Below are 19,529 nucleotides of genomic sequence, written 5' to 3' on the forward strand. Positions count from 1 at the left end.
TGCAAAGGGGAGTCAGACAGGGCTAGTTATGCGCCAGATGGAGTTAAACCACATTGCACTGATATTCATTTTATTATAGCACAGTTATAGCCTAATTGAAAATGTCTCCCTAATTAGTAATGGCTCCGGCACTGCATCTCAGTGCTAGGGGCGTCAGAGACCCTGGTTCGATTCCAGGCTGTATACCAACCGGAAGTGATTGGGAGTTATTATAAATAATAATTTGTTCTTAACGGACTTTCCTAGTTAAATAGAGGTACAAAGAGGTGTTCTTCTAAACCAGCTGATAGAGATGATGCTCAGGTATTGGTGGCACGAAGGAAATTAAAACAAAAGAGAGCCTCTGCCCTTCCTCAGAGCATCACACGGCTTCATACCCCTGCATGGTTGAATTGTGATGATGACTGTTATTAAAGGATTTGTCTAATACTGTGCGCAAACAGCATGCACAGGCTCATCCTCATATGGTGCACAACTTAAAGGGGATATCTGCGAGGCCAACATCCTAATTGTTTACAAGCTAGTGCTATGTGGAACTTTCAAAACACAGTTTCATGCTTTCAGAACATAGTTTCTGGACACAAAGTTAAGTTAAGAAAATATATACTTTAATGTTGTCATGGAATAACTTATATATACCACCTGGAAACACAAAGCTGAAGTTAGTGCCATTTGAAGATACCCCTATTTGAAGATAGTTCTTTAAAAATAAATGGATAGTGTTGATAATATTTAGCATTAAGCAAATATGTCTTTCTGTTTTCCTTCAAAATCACTGAATCAAATGATTCGGTTTGCTATAAATGTTCCATAGGACCACTAAACAGAGCTAAGCAGGTAGTCTCCACTCGCGTGTGTGTGTTACAATTACCTTCATCTTCACCAGCTCATTTCTCTCCATACAAATGATCAGAGGACAGATCAGACAATATATATATAGATCCATAGCATACATTACACCTGTCCTTCATTAGCATGTAAACAATATGCTGCGTGTAAAACATTATACACTGATTATCAACATTATAGGCACGAATAAACATCTGTAGAAAAATATATAGAAATATAAGAAAATCATACATAAGACATTCACTTGAAGAATAGCTCAGCTTTCGTCATATCTTTGGCATAGAATATAATACGTTGTGTTGTCAACAGGACACGCGGATGGATGAGGTACTGTATATGAGGAGGAATAGCTGGATACCCAGAAGTCCCTCCAATGGTGAGAGATAGGCTTTCCTGATGCATAAAGGCATCAAAGGCACACATCAAAAGTTTTGAACCTCCCCTTGGAGACCCCCAGACGTTTCATAATGTTGTTGTGGCCCTCAACTAGCTCACCTGATTAGTTGACCAGTTGAATCTGAATCAGGTGTGCCTGCTGTGGAATATATCAAACAGATGGAATAGCCGGGGGGTACCCGAGGAAAGGATTGGGAAACAATGCTGTACAACATTTCCACAACGTTTCCACAACTATAAAACTATACAATTGTAAGGGTTTGTGCTGGAGCGTTGAGGGAGCATTGTCGGTTGGTGGGAGAGCAAGGCTTACATTTGGGATGTGCACACGACACACTCCTTCGACAGTCACTCTCGCTCTCCTCTTTTTTCTTTCTCCAGCTGCGTCCCTTGTCTTTTGGCGGTCGGCCAGCGATCGTCCTCTTCGACCATCTGGAAACCTTTACCTTGCAGAGGTAGCAGTCACATGACTGACGGACAGGGGGGACGGGGGGCAGTGCGTGGGCCAATCAGAGGAGGTCTGTGTGACAGACAGTGGTGATGTCTGTCTCACGGCTGACCAGTCAGGACTCTCCTGTTACTTCAGCACTTCCTGGATGGGATGAGCTCTCATTCATTAGAGAGATGCTGGTATGGATACGCGCACACACACACACGCACGCACATTAGTAAGCAAGGACACAAGCACGCAGGCACACACACAGTCTGTGGTGGTGAGGGCTGGGTCTAGTTTCCCGTGTCTCTCACATAACAGTCTGTGGTGGTGAGGGCTGGGTCTAGTTTCCCATGTCTCTCACACACAGTCTGTGGTGGTGAGGGCTGGGTCTAGTTTCCCGTGTCTCTCACACACAGTCTGTGGTGGTGAGGGCTGGGTCTAGTTTCCCGTGTCTCTCACATAACAGTCTGTGGTGGTGAGGGCTGGGTCTAGTGTCCCGTGTCTCTCACACACAGTCTGTGGTGGTGAGGGCTGGGTCTAGTTTCCCGTGTCTCTCACACACAGTCTGTGGTGGTGAGGGCTGGGTCTAGTTTCCCGTGTCTCTCACACACAGTCTGTGGTGGTGAGGGCTGGGTCTAGTTTCCCGTGTCTCTCACACACAGTCTGTGGTGGTGAGGGCTGGGTCTAGTTTCCCGTGTCTCTCACACACAGTCTGTGGTGGTGAGGGCTGGGTCTAGTGTCCCGTGTCTCTCACACACAGTCTGTGGTGGTGAGGGCTGGGTCTAGTGTCCCGTGTCTCTCACACACAGTCTGTGGTGGTGAGGGCTGGGTCTAGTTTCCTGTGTCTCTCACACACAGTCTGCTCAGCAGAATCTGCGAGTACACCTGGTTCACCGCTCCTCTCACATGATAGGTGGAGGAGTTAGACCCCGCCCACTGGTTCTGGTGCTGCAGGGTAGGCTGATCACTGTACCCGGTTCCAGTTCCACTGGTTCTGGTTCCAGGTTCCTCGCCGTGTCGAAGGAGCTTCATCTTCCTGGGCTGGGGAGCCTTGGAGAACGGCAGCTTTTCAACCTTCAAGGAACACAGTGAGGAGAACCACGTCAACACCTCACCTCTAACACAACATCTACCTACTGATATTATACTGTAACTAGGTAACTAGACCATGGCCAGAACTGGCTTCTACTACCGGAGGCTAGCTAACGTTGCCTGGGGTTTCACGGAACAGAACAGAGCGGAAACCCATCGTTACAGTCTGGGGTTCCTCTAATATAAATCACACAGGAACAATCCAAGCCTGACCTAAATCCTGACATAATAGAAACCCTGTCCATCCCCGCAGGGTTTGGGTTAGACATTACTCCATTCATGTATCCCATTCTTCCTTCTGGCTTCCTTTTGGGAAATTCTGTTGCCACTTAAAGACCCATATGAACTGGGAGGGGATGGGCGGGGGTATGGAGGGGCAGGGGAGGCACATGTACATATGCCCGAAACCTCTTCACAAGTGCCCTGTGGCCCAGCTGCTACCAACGTGGTGCTTTACTGCCCAATAAAACCCGGCCTTACTGATTAACCGATCCATGGACAATTTTATAGCTGAATTAAAACAAGTGACTGTTCTTTTTACAGGGAGCTGGAGAGGTGGGAGAAGGGGAGTGTGTGTGTGTATGTGTGTTACAGCAGGACTTCCTTCTAGAAAGCTCCCTGACATGGACAGGGATTGTTCAATCAAGAGGACATAAGAACCGATTTGCTCTGGGCCCAGAAAATGGCTGTTCGCTATTTGGATCCTCCATAGAGCAAAAGCCCAGGATTATTTAAGCTCAAAGATTCCCTCCTGAAAAATTGGCGTGTGCGCAAACATAAATAGCAAGTATCCATAATGAAGTTATTTCAGATATTACAGTCGGAGAGGGAGAGGGAGTCCTTGGGGAAAGAGCTTGCTGTGGATCTAACTGTGCTCCCTGGCCACTGAGGTTTAGACAAACCATTAGTTATAATTGGTATCAATTACTGTATCCAGAGAGAGACATACGATACCTGTGTTATAGTGTTGATAACATTGTGCAGTGATTTGAATAACTATGATAAACAAAAGGAACGTGCTGAATTAGGACGTTCAAGGTGATACACACTGTTTCAATCAGGGTGGGGCGAGAACTTGGGGTACTGTCGTTTTTTAGACAAGGGTGAAGGCGGGTTGAGGGGGGGGGCGTTACCTCATGAAAATGGCAGGCGCACTGTCCCTGCAGGAACTCTTTGTAGCGGCCCATGGTGACGCTGAATGTGTCTATGACCTCATACCCATGGTGCTTTGCGGCGGTGACGATGTTGCTGTTCTCTCTGTATAGCTCCTGTACTCCACTCTGGGCAAGTTAAAGCAAGACAGTAAAGAAGTAATCGCTTATCGTAGGCATAACATTTTTGTACAGTTTTCTGAGGCCCCTATTATATAGTATAACTTAACTTTGAATTGAATGAGTTGTATTGCTGTTGTACAGGTGCCATTGCTGATGTTGGACCAGTCAGCATGTTGGAAGCCATGGACTATTAGCCAATAATGTTTTAGATAAATACACACGGCACGGGCAAAGGGCTATCCACTAGGTGACTAAGCAGTGCCTTTTAAAAAATGTAACAGATAAGCAGTAAAATTAACAGCGTGGAAAAATAATTTGAGTGAAGAGAGAAGCTGAGGGGGAAAGAGAGAGAGAGAGGAAGAGAGAGAGGAAGAACGAGAGAGAGAGTGAGAGAGAGATTCAGAGAGAGAACCAGAGCAGTCAAACAGAGAAAAGAGTTGAGGAGGAGACACCAAGAGTGAAACTGAATGCACACAAAGAGGAGGATGGACCTACCAGTGAGAGAGAGCGGATGCCGTCCACAGGGAGATGGAAGCCCATGCCCAGAGACTTCACCACCACCATGATATCCTGTAGCCCTTCCCTAGAGGAGAGAGGTGGGTAATGAGGTCTATTCTTGGCCAGTGAATAGATTTAATTGAGCAGTTGCTAATTCCTGAACGGCGTCAGGAAGGGCATTTGCCACAGAGTGTATGCAACAGTGGGCTTACCTCCCCAGCACTTCTCTCATGATCCTCAGGTGGTTGGTGTTGAGCCACTGGACACCTCCTGCCACCAGCACAGTCTGACGGGAGTTCTCCAGGGGTCGTGATCTTCGGGGGGGATCAAAGGTCAAAAAGACATCAGCTCGGCAGTAGGACTATATCTATTGAACAGGCATAGGCACACATGCTGACAACGTGCTTCTGCTTTCTCTCTCACTCACGCACACACACACACACACACACACACACACACACACACACACACACACACACACACACACACACACACACACACACACACACACACACACACACACACACACACACACACACACACACAAACTGGAATTTAGTGATTTTAGGGGCAAGAGAGAGTCATGGATGGGAGACCTGCTGTGTTAAATTACACTGTGACACGACTCCTAACACATGACTCTTTAACGCAGCCCCCGGCCCTTTGATCACAGCAACTGATTAAGGCTCCCTCTCCATATGGGGGGACAGGGCTTCAAGTGTCTATGGGAGCTAAGAGCCAAAATGGCTTCTGCATAGATATGGCTTCTTGATGCCAATCTAACAGCTGATGAGTAGACTGCAGTGATTACAGGACATACTGTAGTGCAGCAGGGGCACTAACGCCGACCCACACAGACTCCCCCTCTCCTTCACCTCAGTATGAGCTGTTCCAGGGCCCTCTGGAAGGTGGGTCTGTGGCTCTGCTCCAGCCAGAACTGGGGGTAGTAGGAGTAGGAGACGTGTGTGTGTCCCTGATTGACGTTGCGATAGATCAGGCTGTCGTGGGCCTTGCCCCAGTCCTCCAGACTAGAGTTGACCCGCTCCATCAGGAAGTACATCATCCCCCGGTTAGTGGAGTCACCTATGAACATTACCTGAGTGACAAGAATAATGGTTTTGACTTGAAAGGATCGAGAACACCTGGGCTGTATTCATTAGGGCACACCGTATAAAAACGCACCAAATTGTTTTGGAGCAGAGAACGAAAATTGACATTTCTTTTGGCATTAATTTAGGCCCTCCCTGTTTCAGCCCATTTCTTTGGTTTGCTGCCTAATGAATATGGCCCAGTTTTCATTGAATTTTGCACTTCAAAATGATTTCACTGCAGTTGACTGGCATGTACTTAAATATATAACGGCTGACCTTTATAACTGCAACATTGCCAAAATGTGAACACATGAAAGGCAAATCCCACTAGACACACACTCGTTGAATCAGCGCTGTTTCCACGTCATTTCAAAGTTGAATTGACATCTGTGCCCAGTGGGATGCTTCTATTACGACAAATCCACATATCACAATATGACAAATCAAAAGTGATATGACAGTGTCCAAGTCAGTTTCCAGCTGAGCCAATCAGAGTGTGTGAAAGAGCCCTTTCAAACACAGAACAGAGCCAAAACAGATGGACTGTAGTTCAGAGTGAGAGGTGGCAAACATCTCATCTTTGTGAAAAGCTTCGGATTGTTCAAATCTGTTGATGAGAAAATGGGGTAGTCCAGAGAAACGTAACAAACACGACATCTGGAGCAAACTGACGCAACTCGGAACTCATGCATCAAATCACTATTGATACAGATCCATATTAAAGTAAGGGGTAGACTGGGTAGGGTATGTGAGGACGGGAAGTTGAGAGGCTTTATTAGAATTAGCTGCAATGTGAGCTAAAGTGGCTAAAGTCCAACTTTAATCACACGTTCACACTGACCTCTGACCTGGAAGTAACTGGCAACTCTTACACAAACCATTAGCCACATTCACCAGAGACAGCTTTAACTAAACCACTATCCACATTCCCTAGAGAGATTTGACTGAGCGTATTTAGAAAGCCCTAGGACTGTAAATGCCTACTGTGGCTCTAAGGCATTGGTATTCAAAGTAGGGGTCGCAAACTGCAGTGGGCCAAAATGTTTGTTTTTTTAGGAACAAAAATTAAAAGTACAGATTATTGTATGGGGCAATACACAAACATTTTTGAGATAGATCATTTGAAAGATACAATTTTATTGCGTAAATGTTTCAAACACAGAACAGAGCCAAAACAGATGGACTATAGTTTAGAGTGAGAGGTGGCCAACATCTCATCTTTGTGAAAGCTTCTTTTGGTTTCTTTCCATTTTGATAAAATATGAACATGCAATGAATTGAAGGTGATTTGTTGATGTCAAAATCTAAATTGACTGATTTTAAGATTGTGTCATTAGATTTGGGGTGGGATTACAAATACATTCTTGAGAAAAAATGGGGTCCCCCAGAAATTCTGCCGAACAAAATGGGGTCTCCTCTGAAAAACTTTGAATACCACTCCTCTAAGGTGTATACCTATTATACCTGATATATTTCCTGGGTTGATTTAACGGCTTTACGTCCCTGAGGGCCGCTCCGTACTGTGACACCAGTGCAGCGAACTACATGCCCTCCCATTAGCATTGCTGGAGTATATGAGCCAAAGGCTAAGACTTTAGTTTATACAGTATACTGCTTCTGTCCCTCCACCACTCCTCCTGTCCTCAGCTCTGCCAACCCCCGCTGGGTTTACAGACCTATTCATACAGCGTCACATAAACCCCACTCTCTCACCTCAGAGGCATCATACCATAGCCTACCTCATCTACCCTCACCACCTGGCTTCAATGAGACGGAGAGAGGGAGAGAGAAAAATAAAACAGAGATGTTTGAGGGATGGCTCAGCCCTCAAATGAACTCACGAGGGAAACGTGCTAGACACTGCCTGTCTTGTTATCCTTACATGATCATCTCTGCTCCATCTTCAGACCAGATGCATGCTGGTTAGCGTAGTCTTAACACACATCGGCCCACACCTTTCTCACACCCAGTGCTGACCAAGCATACGCTCAAGTGCCTGACCAATACAGCTGGCTTCCATATCATTGTTATCCCCTGTGCAATATCTCTCACACACATAGAAATAGTGTGTCTGTGTGTGTGTGTGTGCACGTGCGCAAGTCTTATGCATGTGGAAAATATTATCACTCTCACTGAATCTGTCGGCGCTGCTGTCTGTCTGGATCCATGTGTCGTCTTTTATGACTCAGCTGGAAGGCCTAGTTAGTACCCAGTTAGGGCCCGCTGCTAACCTACTCCAACTACCTCCCGCTTTTGCGGAACAAGCTCATTTCTAGTCTGTACTGTTAGTAGATTGTGGGACAGTAACCTGAGCAGAGAGCTAGCTAGGAACATGGGAGCAGTGCCTGAACTCAGGTCACGGACTTTGGACATACACTGCTCGTCGAAACATCTCATTCCAAAATCACGGGTATTAATATGGATTTGGTCCCGCTTTGCTGCTATAACAGCCTCCACTCTTCTGTGAAGACTTTCCACTAGATGTTGGAACATTGCTGTGGGAACTCGCTTCCATTCAGCCACGAGAGCATTAGTGTGGTTGTGCACTGATGTTTGGCGATTACACCTGGCTCGCAGTCGGCGTTCCAATTCATTCCAAAGGTGTTCAATGGGGTTAAGGTCAGGGCTCGGTGCAGGCCAGTCAAGTTCTTTGACACTGATTCAGACAAACCATTCTGTATGAACCTAGTTTTATGCATGGGGGCATTGTCATGCTGAAACAGGAAAGGGCCTTCTCCAAACTGTTGCCACAATGTTGGAATCACAGAATGGTCTAAAATGTCATCGTACGCTGTAGCGAGAACAGAGAACAAGATTTCACTGCTCCAGAGTCGAATGGCGGCGAGCTTTACACCACTCCAGTCGACGCTTGACGTTGCGCATTGTGATCTTAGACTTAGGCCATGGAGTGTTGTACTTTTGTGCATGTTGAGTATGTGATTGTGTCTCAGTGTAAACAAGGTATGACATGATTGTTATTTTCATATAAAATCTATTTTTGGACTTAGCTGTGGTTAATTTGCAGAATAAAAATAATTATAATTATGTTCCGGCCCCACGACCATCCACTTCGACAAAAATCATCCCACTGATGAATTTAGTTGCCTTCCCCTGCATTAGGGTTTACCTTCCTATACATCATGCAGTCCTGCAGCTGGGGGAGGTCCAGCAAGGGGTGGTAACAGCCCTCGGGTTGCCAGGCAACCTCTCTCCAGTCACAGGTCCGGTTGTCGGCACAGCTGAGACAAGGAACAACCCAACGACCTGGGGAGAGAAAAACAGAGGGAGGGAAAGAAGAAGGACAGGCAATCAGACAACCAGAAGTGAATAAAGTGGTTAATTGTTCCTGCTCCAAAAAACATTTTTATTAATAAATATAGATATTTCCGTGAACAAAACATAGACAGATTTCTCACCCGCAAAGCTTCACATTGTGCAAGTTATAATTCTCCACACACACTTCACATTGCTCTCCCTGCTGACAATTATTATCTGCCCTGCAGGGTAGGATATTGGGTTTTAATAGCTGAGTTTAACCTCTGACCCTTTGCACTTAAATCAAATGTTGGCCACTTAAATCAGCCTTGTACAGATACACACAGAGCAAGGTTTCATATGGACATCTGGGCACGTGTGCAATACATTTCAAAGCGATGAGAATTATTTCTAAGTAGAACATTTCTGCGGTGCGATTTTTTTTTTACAGTAATTCATAAAGCCTTTCAGCTATGTATGAAATGTTATCTATGAAAACAATGTGAAGTGATATCTTTAGGGAGGAAACAGACCTGGTACATCCCCGGAGGTGCAGGGCCGCTTTGGGGAACGGGGCTCGCCTGGAGAGAGTGCCCCAGGAAGGGGCTCCAAACCACAGGGCTGATCTGGTTGCACCACCAGGCCACAGTCCTGCGTAGACACAGGGAGAAATATATTAGATTTTGAGGGATGGTCCATCATACTGGGAGGCTGAGGGAACTTTATCATGTTGAGTTCATGTTGTAAACTAGTATTCAGTAGTATTGTTCAAGTATCTATTCAGTGCTATTGGTGCAGTATCCACTCAGTGCTATTGTTCTAGTATTCATTCAGTGCTATTGGTGTAGTATCCATTCAATGCTATTGTTCTAGTATCCACTCAGTGCTATTGTTCTAGTATTCATTCAGTGCTATTGGTGTAGTATCCATTCAATGCTATTGTTCTAGTATCCACTCAGTGCTATTGTTCTAGTATTCATTCAGTGCTATTGTTCTAGTATCCACTCAGTGCTATTGGTGTAGTATCCATTCAGTGCTATTGTTGTAGTATCCATTCACTGCTATTGTTCTAGTATCCACTCAGTGCTATTGGTGTAGTATCCATTCAGTGCTATTGTTCTAGTATCCACTCAGTGCTATTGTTCTAGTATCCATTCAGTGCTATTGGTGTAGTATCCATTCAGTGCTATTGTTCTAGTATCCATTCAGTGCTATTGTTCTAGTATCCACTCAGTGCTATTGGTGCAGTATCCACTCAGTGCTATTGGTATAGTATCCATTCAGTGCTATTGTTCTAGTATCCACTCAGTGCTATTGTTCTAGTATCCATTCAGTGCTATTGTTCTAGTATCCATTCAGTGCTATTGTTCTAGTATCCATTCAGTGCTATTGTTCTAGTATCCATTCAGTGCTATTGGTGCAGTATCCATTCAGTGCTATTGGTGCAGTATCCACTCAGTGCTATTGTTCTAGTATCCATTCAGTGCTATTGTTCTAGTATCCACTCAGTGCTATTGGTGCAGTATCCATTCAGTGCTATTGTTCTAGTATCCATTCAGTGCTATTGTTCTAGTATCCATTCAGTGCTATTGTTCTAGTATCCACTCAGTGCTATTGTTCTAGTATTCATTCAGTGCTATTGTTCTAGTATCCATTCAGTGCTATTGTTCTAGTATTCATTCAGTGCTATTGTTCTAGTATCCACTCAGTGCTATTGGTGCAGTATCCACTCAGTGCTATTGTTCTAGTATCCACTCAGTGCTATTGTTCGAGTATCCATTCAGTGCTATTGTTCTAGTATCCACTCAGTGCTATTGTTCTAGTATCCATTCAGTGCTATTGTTCTAGTATCCATTCAGTGCTATTGTTCTAGTATCCATTCAGTGCTATTGTTCTAGTATCCACTCAGTGCTATTGTTCTAGTATCCATTCAGTGCTATTGTTCTAGTATCCATTCAGTGCTATTGTTCGAGTATCCATTCAGTGCTATTGTTCTAGTATCCACTCAGTGCTATTGTTCGAGTATCCATTCAGTGCTATTGTTCTAGTATCCATTCAGTGCTATTGTTCGAGTATCCATTCAGTGCTATTGTTCTAGTATCCATTCAGTGCTATTGTTCTAGTATCCATTCAGTGCTATTGTTCTAGTATCCATTCAGTGCTATTGTTCTAGTATTCATTCAGTGCTATTGTTCTAGTATCCATTCAGTGCTATTGTTCTAGTATCCATTCAGTGCTATTGTTGTAGTATCCACTCAGTGCTATTGGTGTAGTATCCACTCAGTGCTATTGTTCTAGTATCCATTCAGTGCTATTGTTCTAGTATCCATTCAGTGCTATTGTTCTAGTATCCATTCAGTGCTATTGTTCTAGTATCCATTCAGTGCTATTGTTCTAGTATCCATTCAGTGCTATTGTTCTAGTATCATTCAGTGCTATTGTTCTAGTATCCATTCAGTGCTATTGTTCTAGTATCCATTCAGTGCTATTGTTCTAGTATCCATTCAGTGCTATTGTTCTAGTATCCATTCAGTGCTATTGTTCTAGTATCCACTCAGTGCTATTGTTGTAGTATCCATTCAGTGCTATTGTTCTAGTATCCACTCAGTGCTATTGTTGTAGTATCCATTCAGTGCTATTGTTCTAGTATCCACTCAGTGCTATTGTTCTAGTATCCACTCAGTGCTATTGTTCGAGTATCCATTCAGTGCTATTGTTCTAGTATCCACTCAGTGCTATTGTTCTAGTATCCACTCAGTGCTATTGTTCTAGTATCCATTCAGTGCTATTGTTCTAGTATCCATTCAGTGCTATTGTTCTAGTATCCATTCAGTGCTATTGTTCTAGTATCCATTCAGTGCTATTGTTCTAGTATTCATTCAGTGCTATTGGTGTAGTATCCATTCAGTGCTATTGTTCTAGTATCCATTCAGTGCTATTGTTCTAGTATCCATTCAGTGCTATTGTTCTAGTATCCATTCAGTGCTATTGTTCTAGTATCCATTCAGTGCTATTGTTCTAGTATCCATTCAGTGCTATTGCTATTGTGCTATTGTGTAGTAGTCCATTCAGTGCTATTGTTCTAGTATCCATTCAGTGCTATTGTTCTAGTATCCATTCAGTGCTATTGGTGTAGTATCCATTCAGTGCTATTGTTCTAGTATCCATTCAGTGCTATTGGTGTAGTATCCATTCAGTGCTATTGTTCTAGTATCCATTCAGTGCTATTGTTCTAGTATCCATTCAGTGCTATTGGTGTAGTATCCATTCAGTGCTATTGTGCTATCCACTGTGCTCTAGTATCCATTCAATGCTATTGTTCTAGTATCCATTCAGTGCTATTGTTCTAGTATCCATTCAGTGCTATTGTTCTAGTATCCATTCAGTGCTATTGTTCTAGTATCCATTCAGTGCTATTGTTCTAGTATCCATTCAGTGCTATTGTTCTAGTATCCATTCAGTGCTATTGTTCTAGTATCCATTCAGTGCTATTGTTCTAGTATCCATTCAGTGCTATTGTTCTAGTATCCATTCAGTGCTATTGTTCTAGTATCCATTCAGTGCTATTGTTCATTGCTAGTATCCATTCAGTGCTATTGTTCTAGTATCCATTCAGTGCTATTGGTGTAGTATCCATTCAGTGCTATTGTTCTAGTATCCACTCAGTGCTATTGTTCTAGTATCCATTCAGTGCTATTGGTGTAGTATCCATTCAGTGCTATTGTTCTAGTATCCATTCAGTGCTATTGTTCTAGTATCCATTCAGTGCTATTGTTCTAGTATCCATTCAGTGCTATTGTTCTAGTATCCATTCAGTGCTATTGTTCTAGTATCCACTCAGTGCTATTGTTCGAGTATCCATTCAATGCTATTGTTCTAGTATCCACTCAGTGCTATTGTTCTAGTATCCACTCAGTGCTATTGTTCTAGAATCCACTCAGTGCTATTGTTCTAGTATCCATTCAGTGCTATTGGTGTAGTATCCATTCAGTGCTATTGTTGTAGTATCCATTCACTGCTATTGTTCTAGTATCCATTCAGTGCTATTGTTCTAGTATCCATTCAGTGCTATTGGTGTAGTATCCATTCAGTGCTATTGTTCTAGTATCCATTCAGTGCTATTGTTCTAGTATTCATTCAGTGCTATTGGTGTAGTATCCATTCAGTGCTATTGTTCTAGTATCCATGCAGTGCTATTGTTCTAGTATTCATTTAGTGCTATTGTTCTAGTATCCATTCAATGCTATTGGTGTAGTATCCATTCAGTGCTATTGTTGTAGTATCCACTCAGTGCTATTGTTCTAGTATCCATTCAGTGCTATTGGTGTAGTATCCATTCAGTGCTATTGTTGTAGTATCCATTCACTGCTATTGTTCTAGTATCCATTCAGTGCTATTGTTCTAGTATCCATTCAGTGCTATTGGTGTAGTATCCATTCAGTGCTATTGTTGTAGTATCCATTCACTGCTATTGTTCTAGTATTCATTCAGTGCTATTGGTGTAGTATCCATTCAGTGCTATTGTTCTAGTATCCATGCAGTGCTATTGTTCTAGTATTCATTTAGTGCTATTGTTCTAGTATCCATTCAATGCTATTGGTGTAGTATCCATTCAGTGCTATTGTTGTAGTATCCACTCAGTGCTATTGTTCTAGTATCCATTCAGTGCTATTGTTCAAGTTGTTGTCACGATGAAACACAGTAATGAAAATGGCAGGTTGGGGTAGATTTATGACCATATGAATTTATTTAACAATTCAACTCATCTGACCATGTCTACAAACATATAGGTGATGGAAATGTCAATTTTCAAAGGCTTTCATAGCTGTAGTTGTGTACTGATAAGAATGATCATGTTTTCCCCTCTCTGTTTGAGTCATGAGAGGCAGTTACTGTGGTCACTGACCACTGACTCATCCCTATGTCTCATTTAACCATTATTTTACCAGGTAATGGTAATGACCTTTCTGCCATTCCCTCGCCCACCGTGTTTCCATCTCTCTTTTGGGCCCTCTCTATTCTCACAATCTTTCACTTCTTTACTCATCTCATTTCCCTCCATCTCCCTCTCACCCTTCTTTGTCTCTTCTCTTCGGTATCAGGAGCTTGGCGGTGGGTGCTGTGTCCCACTCTTTGAGGTTGGTGGTGGTGGGGGTTCAAATGTTTGGAGGTGAGCAGTCAGAGGTCAGACAAACCTAACCAGATGAATGACAGCGGCGGGGAAGCTACGTATCCCAGGGGCCCCGTGGGAGCCGACCGACCGTCTAGTACTGAGTATGCTGACCAAGAAAATTAACAAATAGATGATTGATGCAGTGTTTTATATGCACTGCAGAGATAATTGCTTGATGGAAAAGTGTTTTCTCATATGATCTTTATTTAGTATTTGTCAAGAGCTACAGTTTTTTCCCCCTATTGTAAATGTCTTTCAAATTATTACCATCGGGCTTGCGGCGCGACTGAACCTCACACACACAAACATAGATGCTCTCCACACACACACACCTAGATACACGTACACTTTCCTTTTCAAGCGGGCCATGAAGGAACTGAACCTCACACACACACCCACCCACCCACACACACACCCAACCTCCCCCTCCCTCCCTCTGAGGGTCTTCAGTTCACACGTCCACACCACATTCCCCATGGCTCCGGCGCAGCTCTCAACAAAGTGCCACAAGACAACTTAACAGGGATTTTCTTGTTCGTACCTGTGCACAGTGTACATGCCACAAACACAGAGGCCCTGGGGTCTGAGGGAGCCGCCTGGGGCCGCGGCCCAACCGCCGTTATGGAGGAAACGCACCGCGGCCTCCTTTCATCCTTCCCTCCATCCCTCTTCATAAAACGGACCGGAGAGTCTTGCTGCCACGTAAAAAAGATCTGTATATACAGTATACAGTATATACAGTGCCTTGCGAAAGTATTCGGCCCCCTTGAACTTTGAGACCTTTTGGCACATTTCAGGCTTCAAACATAAAGATATAAAACTGTACTTTTTTTGTGAAGAATCAACAACAAGTGGGACACAATCATGAAGTGGAACAACATTTATTGGATATTTCAAACTTTTTTAACAAATCAAAAACTGAAAAATTGGGCGTGCAAAATTATTCAGCCCCCTTAAGTTAATACTTTGTAGCGCCACCTTTTGCTGCGATTACAGCTGTAAGTCGCTTGGGGTATGTCTCTATCAGTTTTGCACATCGAGAGACTGAATGTTTTTCCCATTCCTCCTTGCAAAACAGCTCGAGCTCAGTGAGGTTGGATGGAGAGCATTTGTGAATAGCAGTTTTCAGTTCTTTCCACAGATTCTCGATTGGATTCAGGTCTGGACTTTGACTTGGCCATTCTAACACCTGGATATGTTTATTTTTGAACCATTCCATTGTAGATTTTGCTTTATGTTTTGGATCATTGTCTTGTTGGAAGACAAATGTCCGTCCCAGTCTCAGGTCTTTTGCAGACTCCATCAGGTTTTCTTCCAGAATGGTCCTGTATTTGGCTCCATCCATCTTCCCATCAATTTTAACCATCTTCCCTGTCCCTGCTGAAGAAAAGCAGGCCCAAACCATGATGCTGCCACCACCATGTTTGACAGTGGGTATGGTGTGTTCAGGGTGATGAGCTGGGTTGCTTTTACGCCAAACATAACGTTTTGCATTGTTGCCAAAAAGTTCAATTTTGGTTTCATCTGACCAGAGCACCTTCTTCCACATGTTTGGTGTGTCTCCCAGGTGGCTTGTGGCAAACTTTAAACAACACTTTTTATGGATATCTTTAAGAAATGGCTTTCTTCTTGCCACTCTTCCATAAAGGCCAGATTTGTGCAATATACAACTGATTGTTGTCCTATGGACAGAGTCTCCCACCTCAGCTGTAGATCTCTGCAGTTCATCCAGAGTTATCATGGGCCTCTTGGCAGCATCTCTGATCAGTCTTCTCCTTGTATGAGCTGAAAGTTTAGAGGGAAGGCCAGGTCTTGGTAGATTTGCAGTGGTCTGATACTCCTTCCATTTCAATATTATCGCTTGCACAGTGCTCCTTGGGATGTTTAAAGCTTGGGAAATCTTTTTGTATCCAAATCCGGCTTTAAACTTCTTCACAACAGTATCTCGGACCTGCCTGGTGTGTTCCTTGTTCTTCATGATGCTCTCTGCGCTTTCAACGGACCTCTGAGACTATCACAGTGCAGGTGCATTTATACGGAGACTTGATTACACACAGGTGGATTGTATTTATCATCATTAGTCATTTAGGTCAACATTGGATCATTCAGAGATCCTCACTGAACTTCTGGAGAGAGTTTGCTGCACTGAAAGTAAAGGGGCTGAATAATTTTGCACGCCCAATTTTTCAGTTTTTGATTTGTTAAAAAAGTTTGAAATATCCAATAAATGTCGTTCCACTTCATGATTGTGTCCCACTTGTTGTTGATTCTTCACAAAAAAATACAGTTTTATATCTGTCACGCCTTGGTCTTAGTATTTTGTGTTTTAGTTTATTAGTTAGTCAGACCAGGGTGTGACATGGGGTTATTATGTATTGTATTTTCGTATTGGGGTTTGTAGTGTTTGGGATTGTAGTTTATTAGGGGTGTGTGTGTGTGTTAATTAAGTTGGATGCCTGAGGCGGTTCTCAATCAGAGTCAGGTGATTCTCGTTGTCGCTGATTGGGAACCGTATTTAGGTAGCCTGATTTCGCTTTGCATTTCATGGGTGATTGTTCCTGTCTCTGTGTAGGTTGCACCAGTCAGGCTGTATTAGGTTTCGTTCTGTTTGTTGTTTTTTGTATTTATTAGTTATTCGTGTTAGTTCGTTCGTTTTGTCTTCATTAAATAAACATGAGTAACTTACACGCTGCATTTCGGTCCGACTCTCCTTCAACAACAAAAGAACGCCATTACAATATCTTTATGTTTGAAGCCTGAAATGTGGCAAAAGGTCGCAAAGTTCAAGGGGGCCGAATACTTTCGCAAGGCACTGTATATATATATATATGAGAGAGAGCTCAATCGCAGGCCAAGATCATCTCTTTATTTTTCTCTCTGCCCTTTCTCCATCTTTTCCATCTCTTTCTCTCAACCTCCCTCTTTCTTTTACAGTGGCAGGTACGCACATATACCAGCGTTTTATCTGTCAAGTTCTCTTCCCCCTCCTTAAAATGAATTATAGAACAGGGAGCAATAATAGCATCCCCCTGACATCAGCCCTCAGTGAAAACCTCTGATTCATAGACCATCAACTCTCAGCCAGGCTCCCCAATAGGACTCTCCTAACAACACATTTGGTTAATAAATTGCTGAAAACCAAGAGATGGTTTGAGGCCACCTAGGGACTAGAGAGCAGTACTTCAGAGGAGAATGTAGTGTGCGTGCATGCGTGTGTGTGTGTGCGTGTGCGTGCGTGTGGGGTGACTTGGTTATAAGGTTCTGAGTTCAACACTACAGTAATCTGCATTGATCAAAGAGCTATGCTAACCAACCTCGAAAAAGGGTGTGCTAATCCCCGACACACACACACACACACACACACACACACACACACACACACACACACACACACACACACACACACACACACACACACACACACACACACACACACACACACACACACACACACACACACACACAGCTAATCCGACCGTGATCTCCATTAGATCATAGCTGCTTGTCTCTGTGCCAAGAGGCCTTGTTAAGACACAACTACCTGCTTTTGTTGGAGCAGACACAAAGCCTGGTCAATCTACCAATCAGACTCCAATCCTCCAGGACCAAACGGACCCTACTCATTAGAGAAGCCAGCTTTTAGTAGGGAGACCAGGAGCCTCCGTTCACCTCAAGTAGGGGTTGAGATCGGAACAAAAATTGAATTGGGGGAAAAAGGAATAACAGACTAAATAATACATATTTGGGGGTATAATAAATATTTGGGGAATGTCTCAAAAGTGTATCAAGTAGTAGCACAAGGGAAACACACCCAGGCATAGGAGTGTACAAACACCCACTCCAAATATCACTCCTCTGAAGATAGGCTCGGTCTAATCCTGCCTGAATAAAACAATACAACTGTATAAAACAATAACGCTATTGGAGATCTCTTTCACCTCAGTCTTCATGCTGGGTCTCCCAGGGGTTGTTGGCTGCTGTTGAGACGACAGGCCAATCCCTAGAAAGACTGCTGAAATACACTGTAAGTTCTGACTACAAGGCAACAGAGTTCTAGAGTTCCTTCAGGGCAGTTCTACTGTGAAGCGCTGGATTCCTCTCCTCAGAAAGTCAATTTCATGGTTACAGGAGAGCCGCTGATTCCCAAAGAACACAGTGGATATAAAATAACAGAACATTCAAAAATGTCAAACCAGTAAAAAGTGTTGTAAATATCGTCATCAAAATACAATCAAAATACCACCCCCTTTTTAGCAAGAGAACTTGAGCAAAATAACTCTTTACGTTTGATTGACCAGTAAGGATCTTCAGAGTAAATTAAATACAGTGTTTATTTGGTCTAGGGCACTGCATCACAGTGCTAGCTGTGCCACCAGAGACTCTGGGTTCGCGCCCAGGCTCTGTCGCAGACGGCCGCGACCGGGAGGTCCGTGGGGCGACGCACAATTGGCCGAGCGTCGTCCGGGTTAGGGAGGGCTTGGCCAGTAGGGATATCCTTGTCTCATCGTGCACTAGCGACTCCTGTGGCGGGCCGGGTGCAGTGCGCGCTAACCAGGTCGCCAGGTGCACTTTGTTTCCTCCGACACATTGGTGCGGCTGGCTTCCGGGTTGGATGCGCCCTGTGTTAAGAAGCAGTGCGGCTTGGTTGGGTTGTGTTTCGGAGGACGCATGGCTTTCGACCGTCTCTCCCGAGTCCGTACGGGAGTTGTAGCGATGAGACAAGATAGTAACTACTAACAATTGGATACCACGAAATTGGGGAGAAAAGGGGGTAAAAAATAATAATAAAATAAAATACAGTAATGGGTGGTGAGGTGGCCAGTGACCCTGGCTCCCCCTAATGGGTGGTGGGGTGGCCAGTGACCCTGGTTCCCCCTAATGGGTGGTGAGGTGGCCAGTGACCCTGGTTCCCCCTAATGGGTGGTGAGGTGGCCAGTGACCCTGGTTCCCCCTAATGGGTGGTGAGGTGGCCAGTGACCCTGGCTCCCCCTAATGGGTGGTGGGGTGGCCAGTGACCCCCCCTAATGGGTGGTGAGGTGGCCAGTGACCCTGGTTCCCCCTAATGGGTGGTGAGGTGGCCGGTGACCCTGGTTCCCCCTAATGGGTGGTGAGGTGGCCAGTGACCCTGGTTCCCCCTAATGGGTGGTGAGGCGGCCAGTGACCCCGGTTCCCCCTAATGGGTGGTGAGGTGGCCAGTGACCCTGGTTCCCCCTAATGGGTGGTGAGGTGGCCGGTGACCCAGGTTCCCCCTAATGGGTGGTGTGGTGGCCAGTGACCCTTCCCCCTAATGGGTGGTCCCCCCTGGTTCCCCCTAATGGGTGGTGAGGCGGCCAGTGACCCCGGTTCCCCCTAATGGGTGGTGGGGTGGCCAGTGACCTTGGTTCCCCCTAATGGTTGGTGAGGTGGCAAGTGACCGTGGCTACCGCTAATGGGTGGTGGGGTGGCCAGTGACCCTGGTTCCCCCT

The 19,529-nt window shown here is 44.5% G+C and overlaps 1 protein-coding gene across 1 annotated transcript in view; it reads right to left on the reverse strand.

Moving 5' to 3' along the window:
• Positions 1-586: 586 nt before the first annotated feature.
• Positions 587-19,529, reverse strand: part of LOC135514865 (cadherin-like and PC-esterase domain-containing protein 1) — an 83,095-nt gene continuing 64,152 nt past the window's right edge. Inside the window, exons 15-21 of the mRNA XM_064938529.1 lie at positions 9,425-9,542; positions 8,764-8,900; positions 5,421-5,641; positions 4,758-4,859; positions 4,543-4,630; positions 3,907-4,053; positions 587-2,755 (exon numbers count right to left, since the gene is read on the reverse strand). Of these exons, the coding sequence (XP_064794601.1) occupies positions 2,513-2,755; positions 3,907-4,053; positions 4,543-4,630; positions 4,758-4,859; positions 5,421-5,641; positions 8,764-8,900; positions 9,425-9,542 (1,056 nt within the window). The 3' untranslated portion in view covers positions 587-2,512. The remainder of the gene's footprint in view (positions 2,756-3,906; positions 4,054-4,542; positions 4,631-4,757; positions 4,860-5,420; positions 5,642-8,763; positions 8,901-9,424; positions 9,543-19,529) is intronic.

Source organism: Oncorhynchus masou, chromosome 26 (assembly GCF_036934945.1).
Source record: "Oncorhynchus masou masou isolate Uvic2021 chromosome 26, UVic_Omas_1.1, whole genome shotgun sequence".
NCBI classification, from domain to species: Eukaryota; Metazoa; Chordata; class Actinopteri; order Salmoniformes; family Salmonidae; genus Oncorhynchus; species Oncorhynchus masou.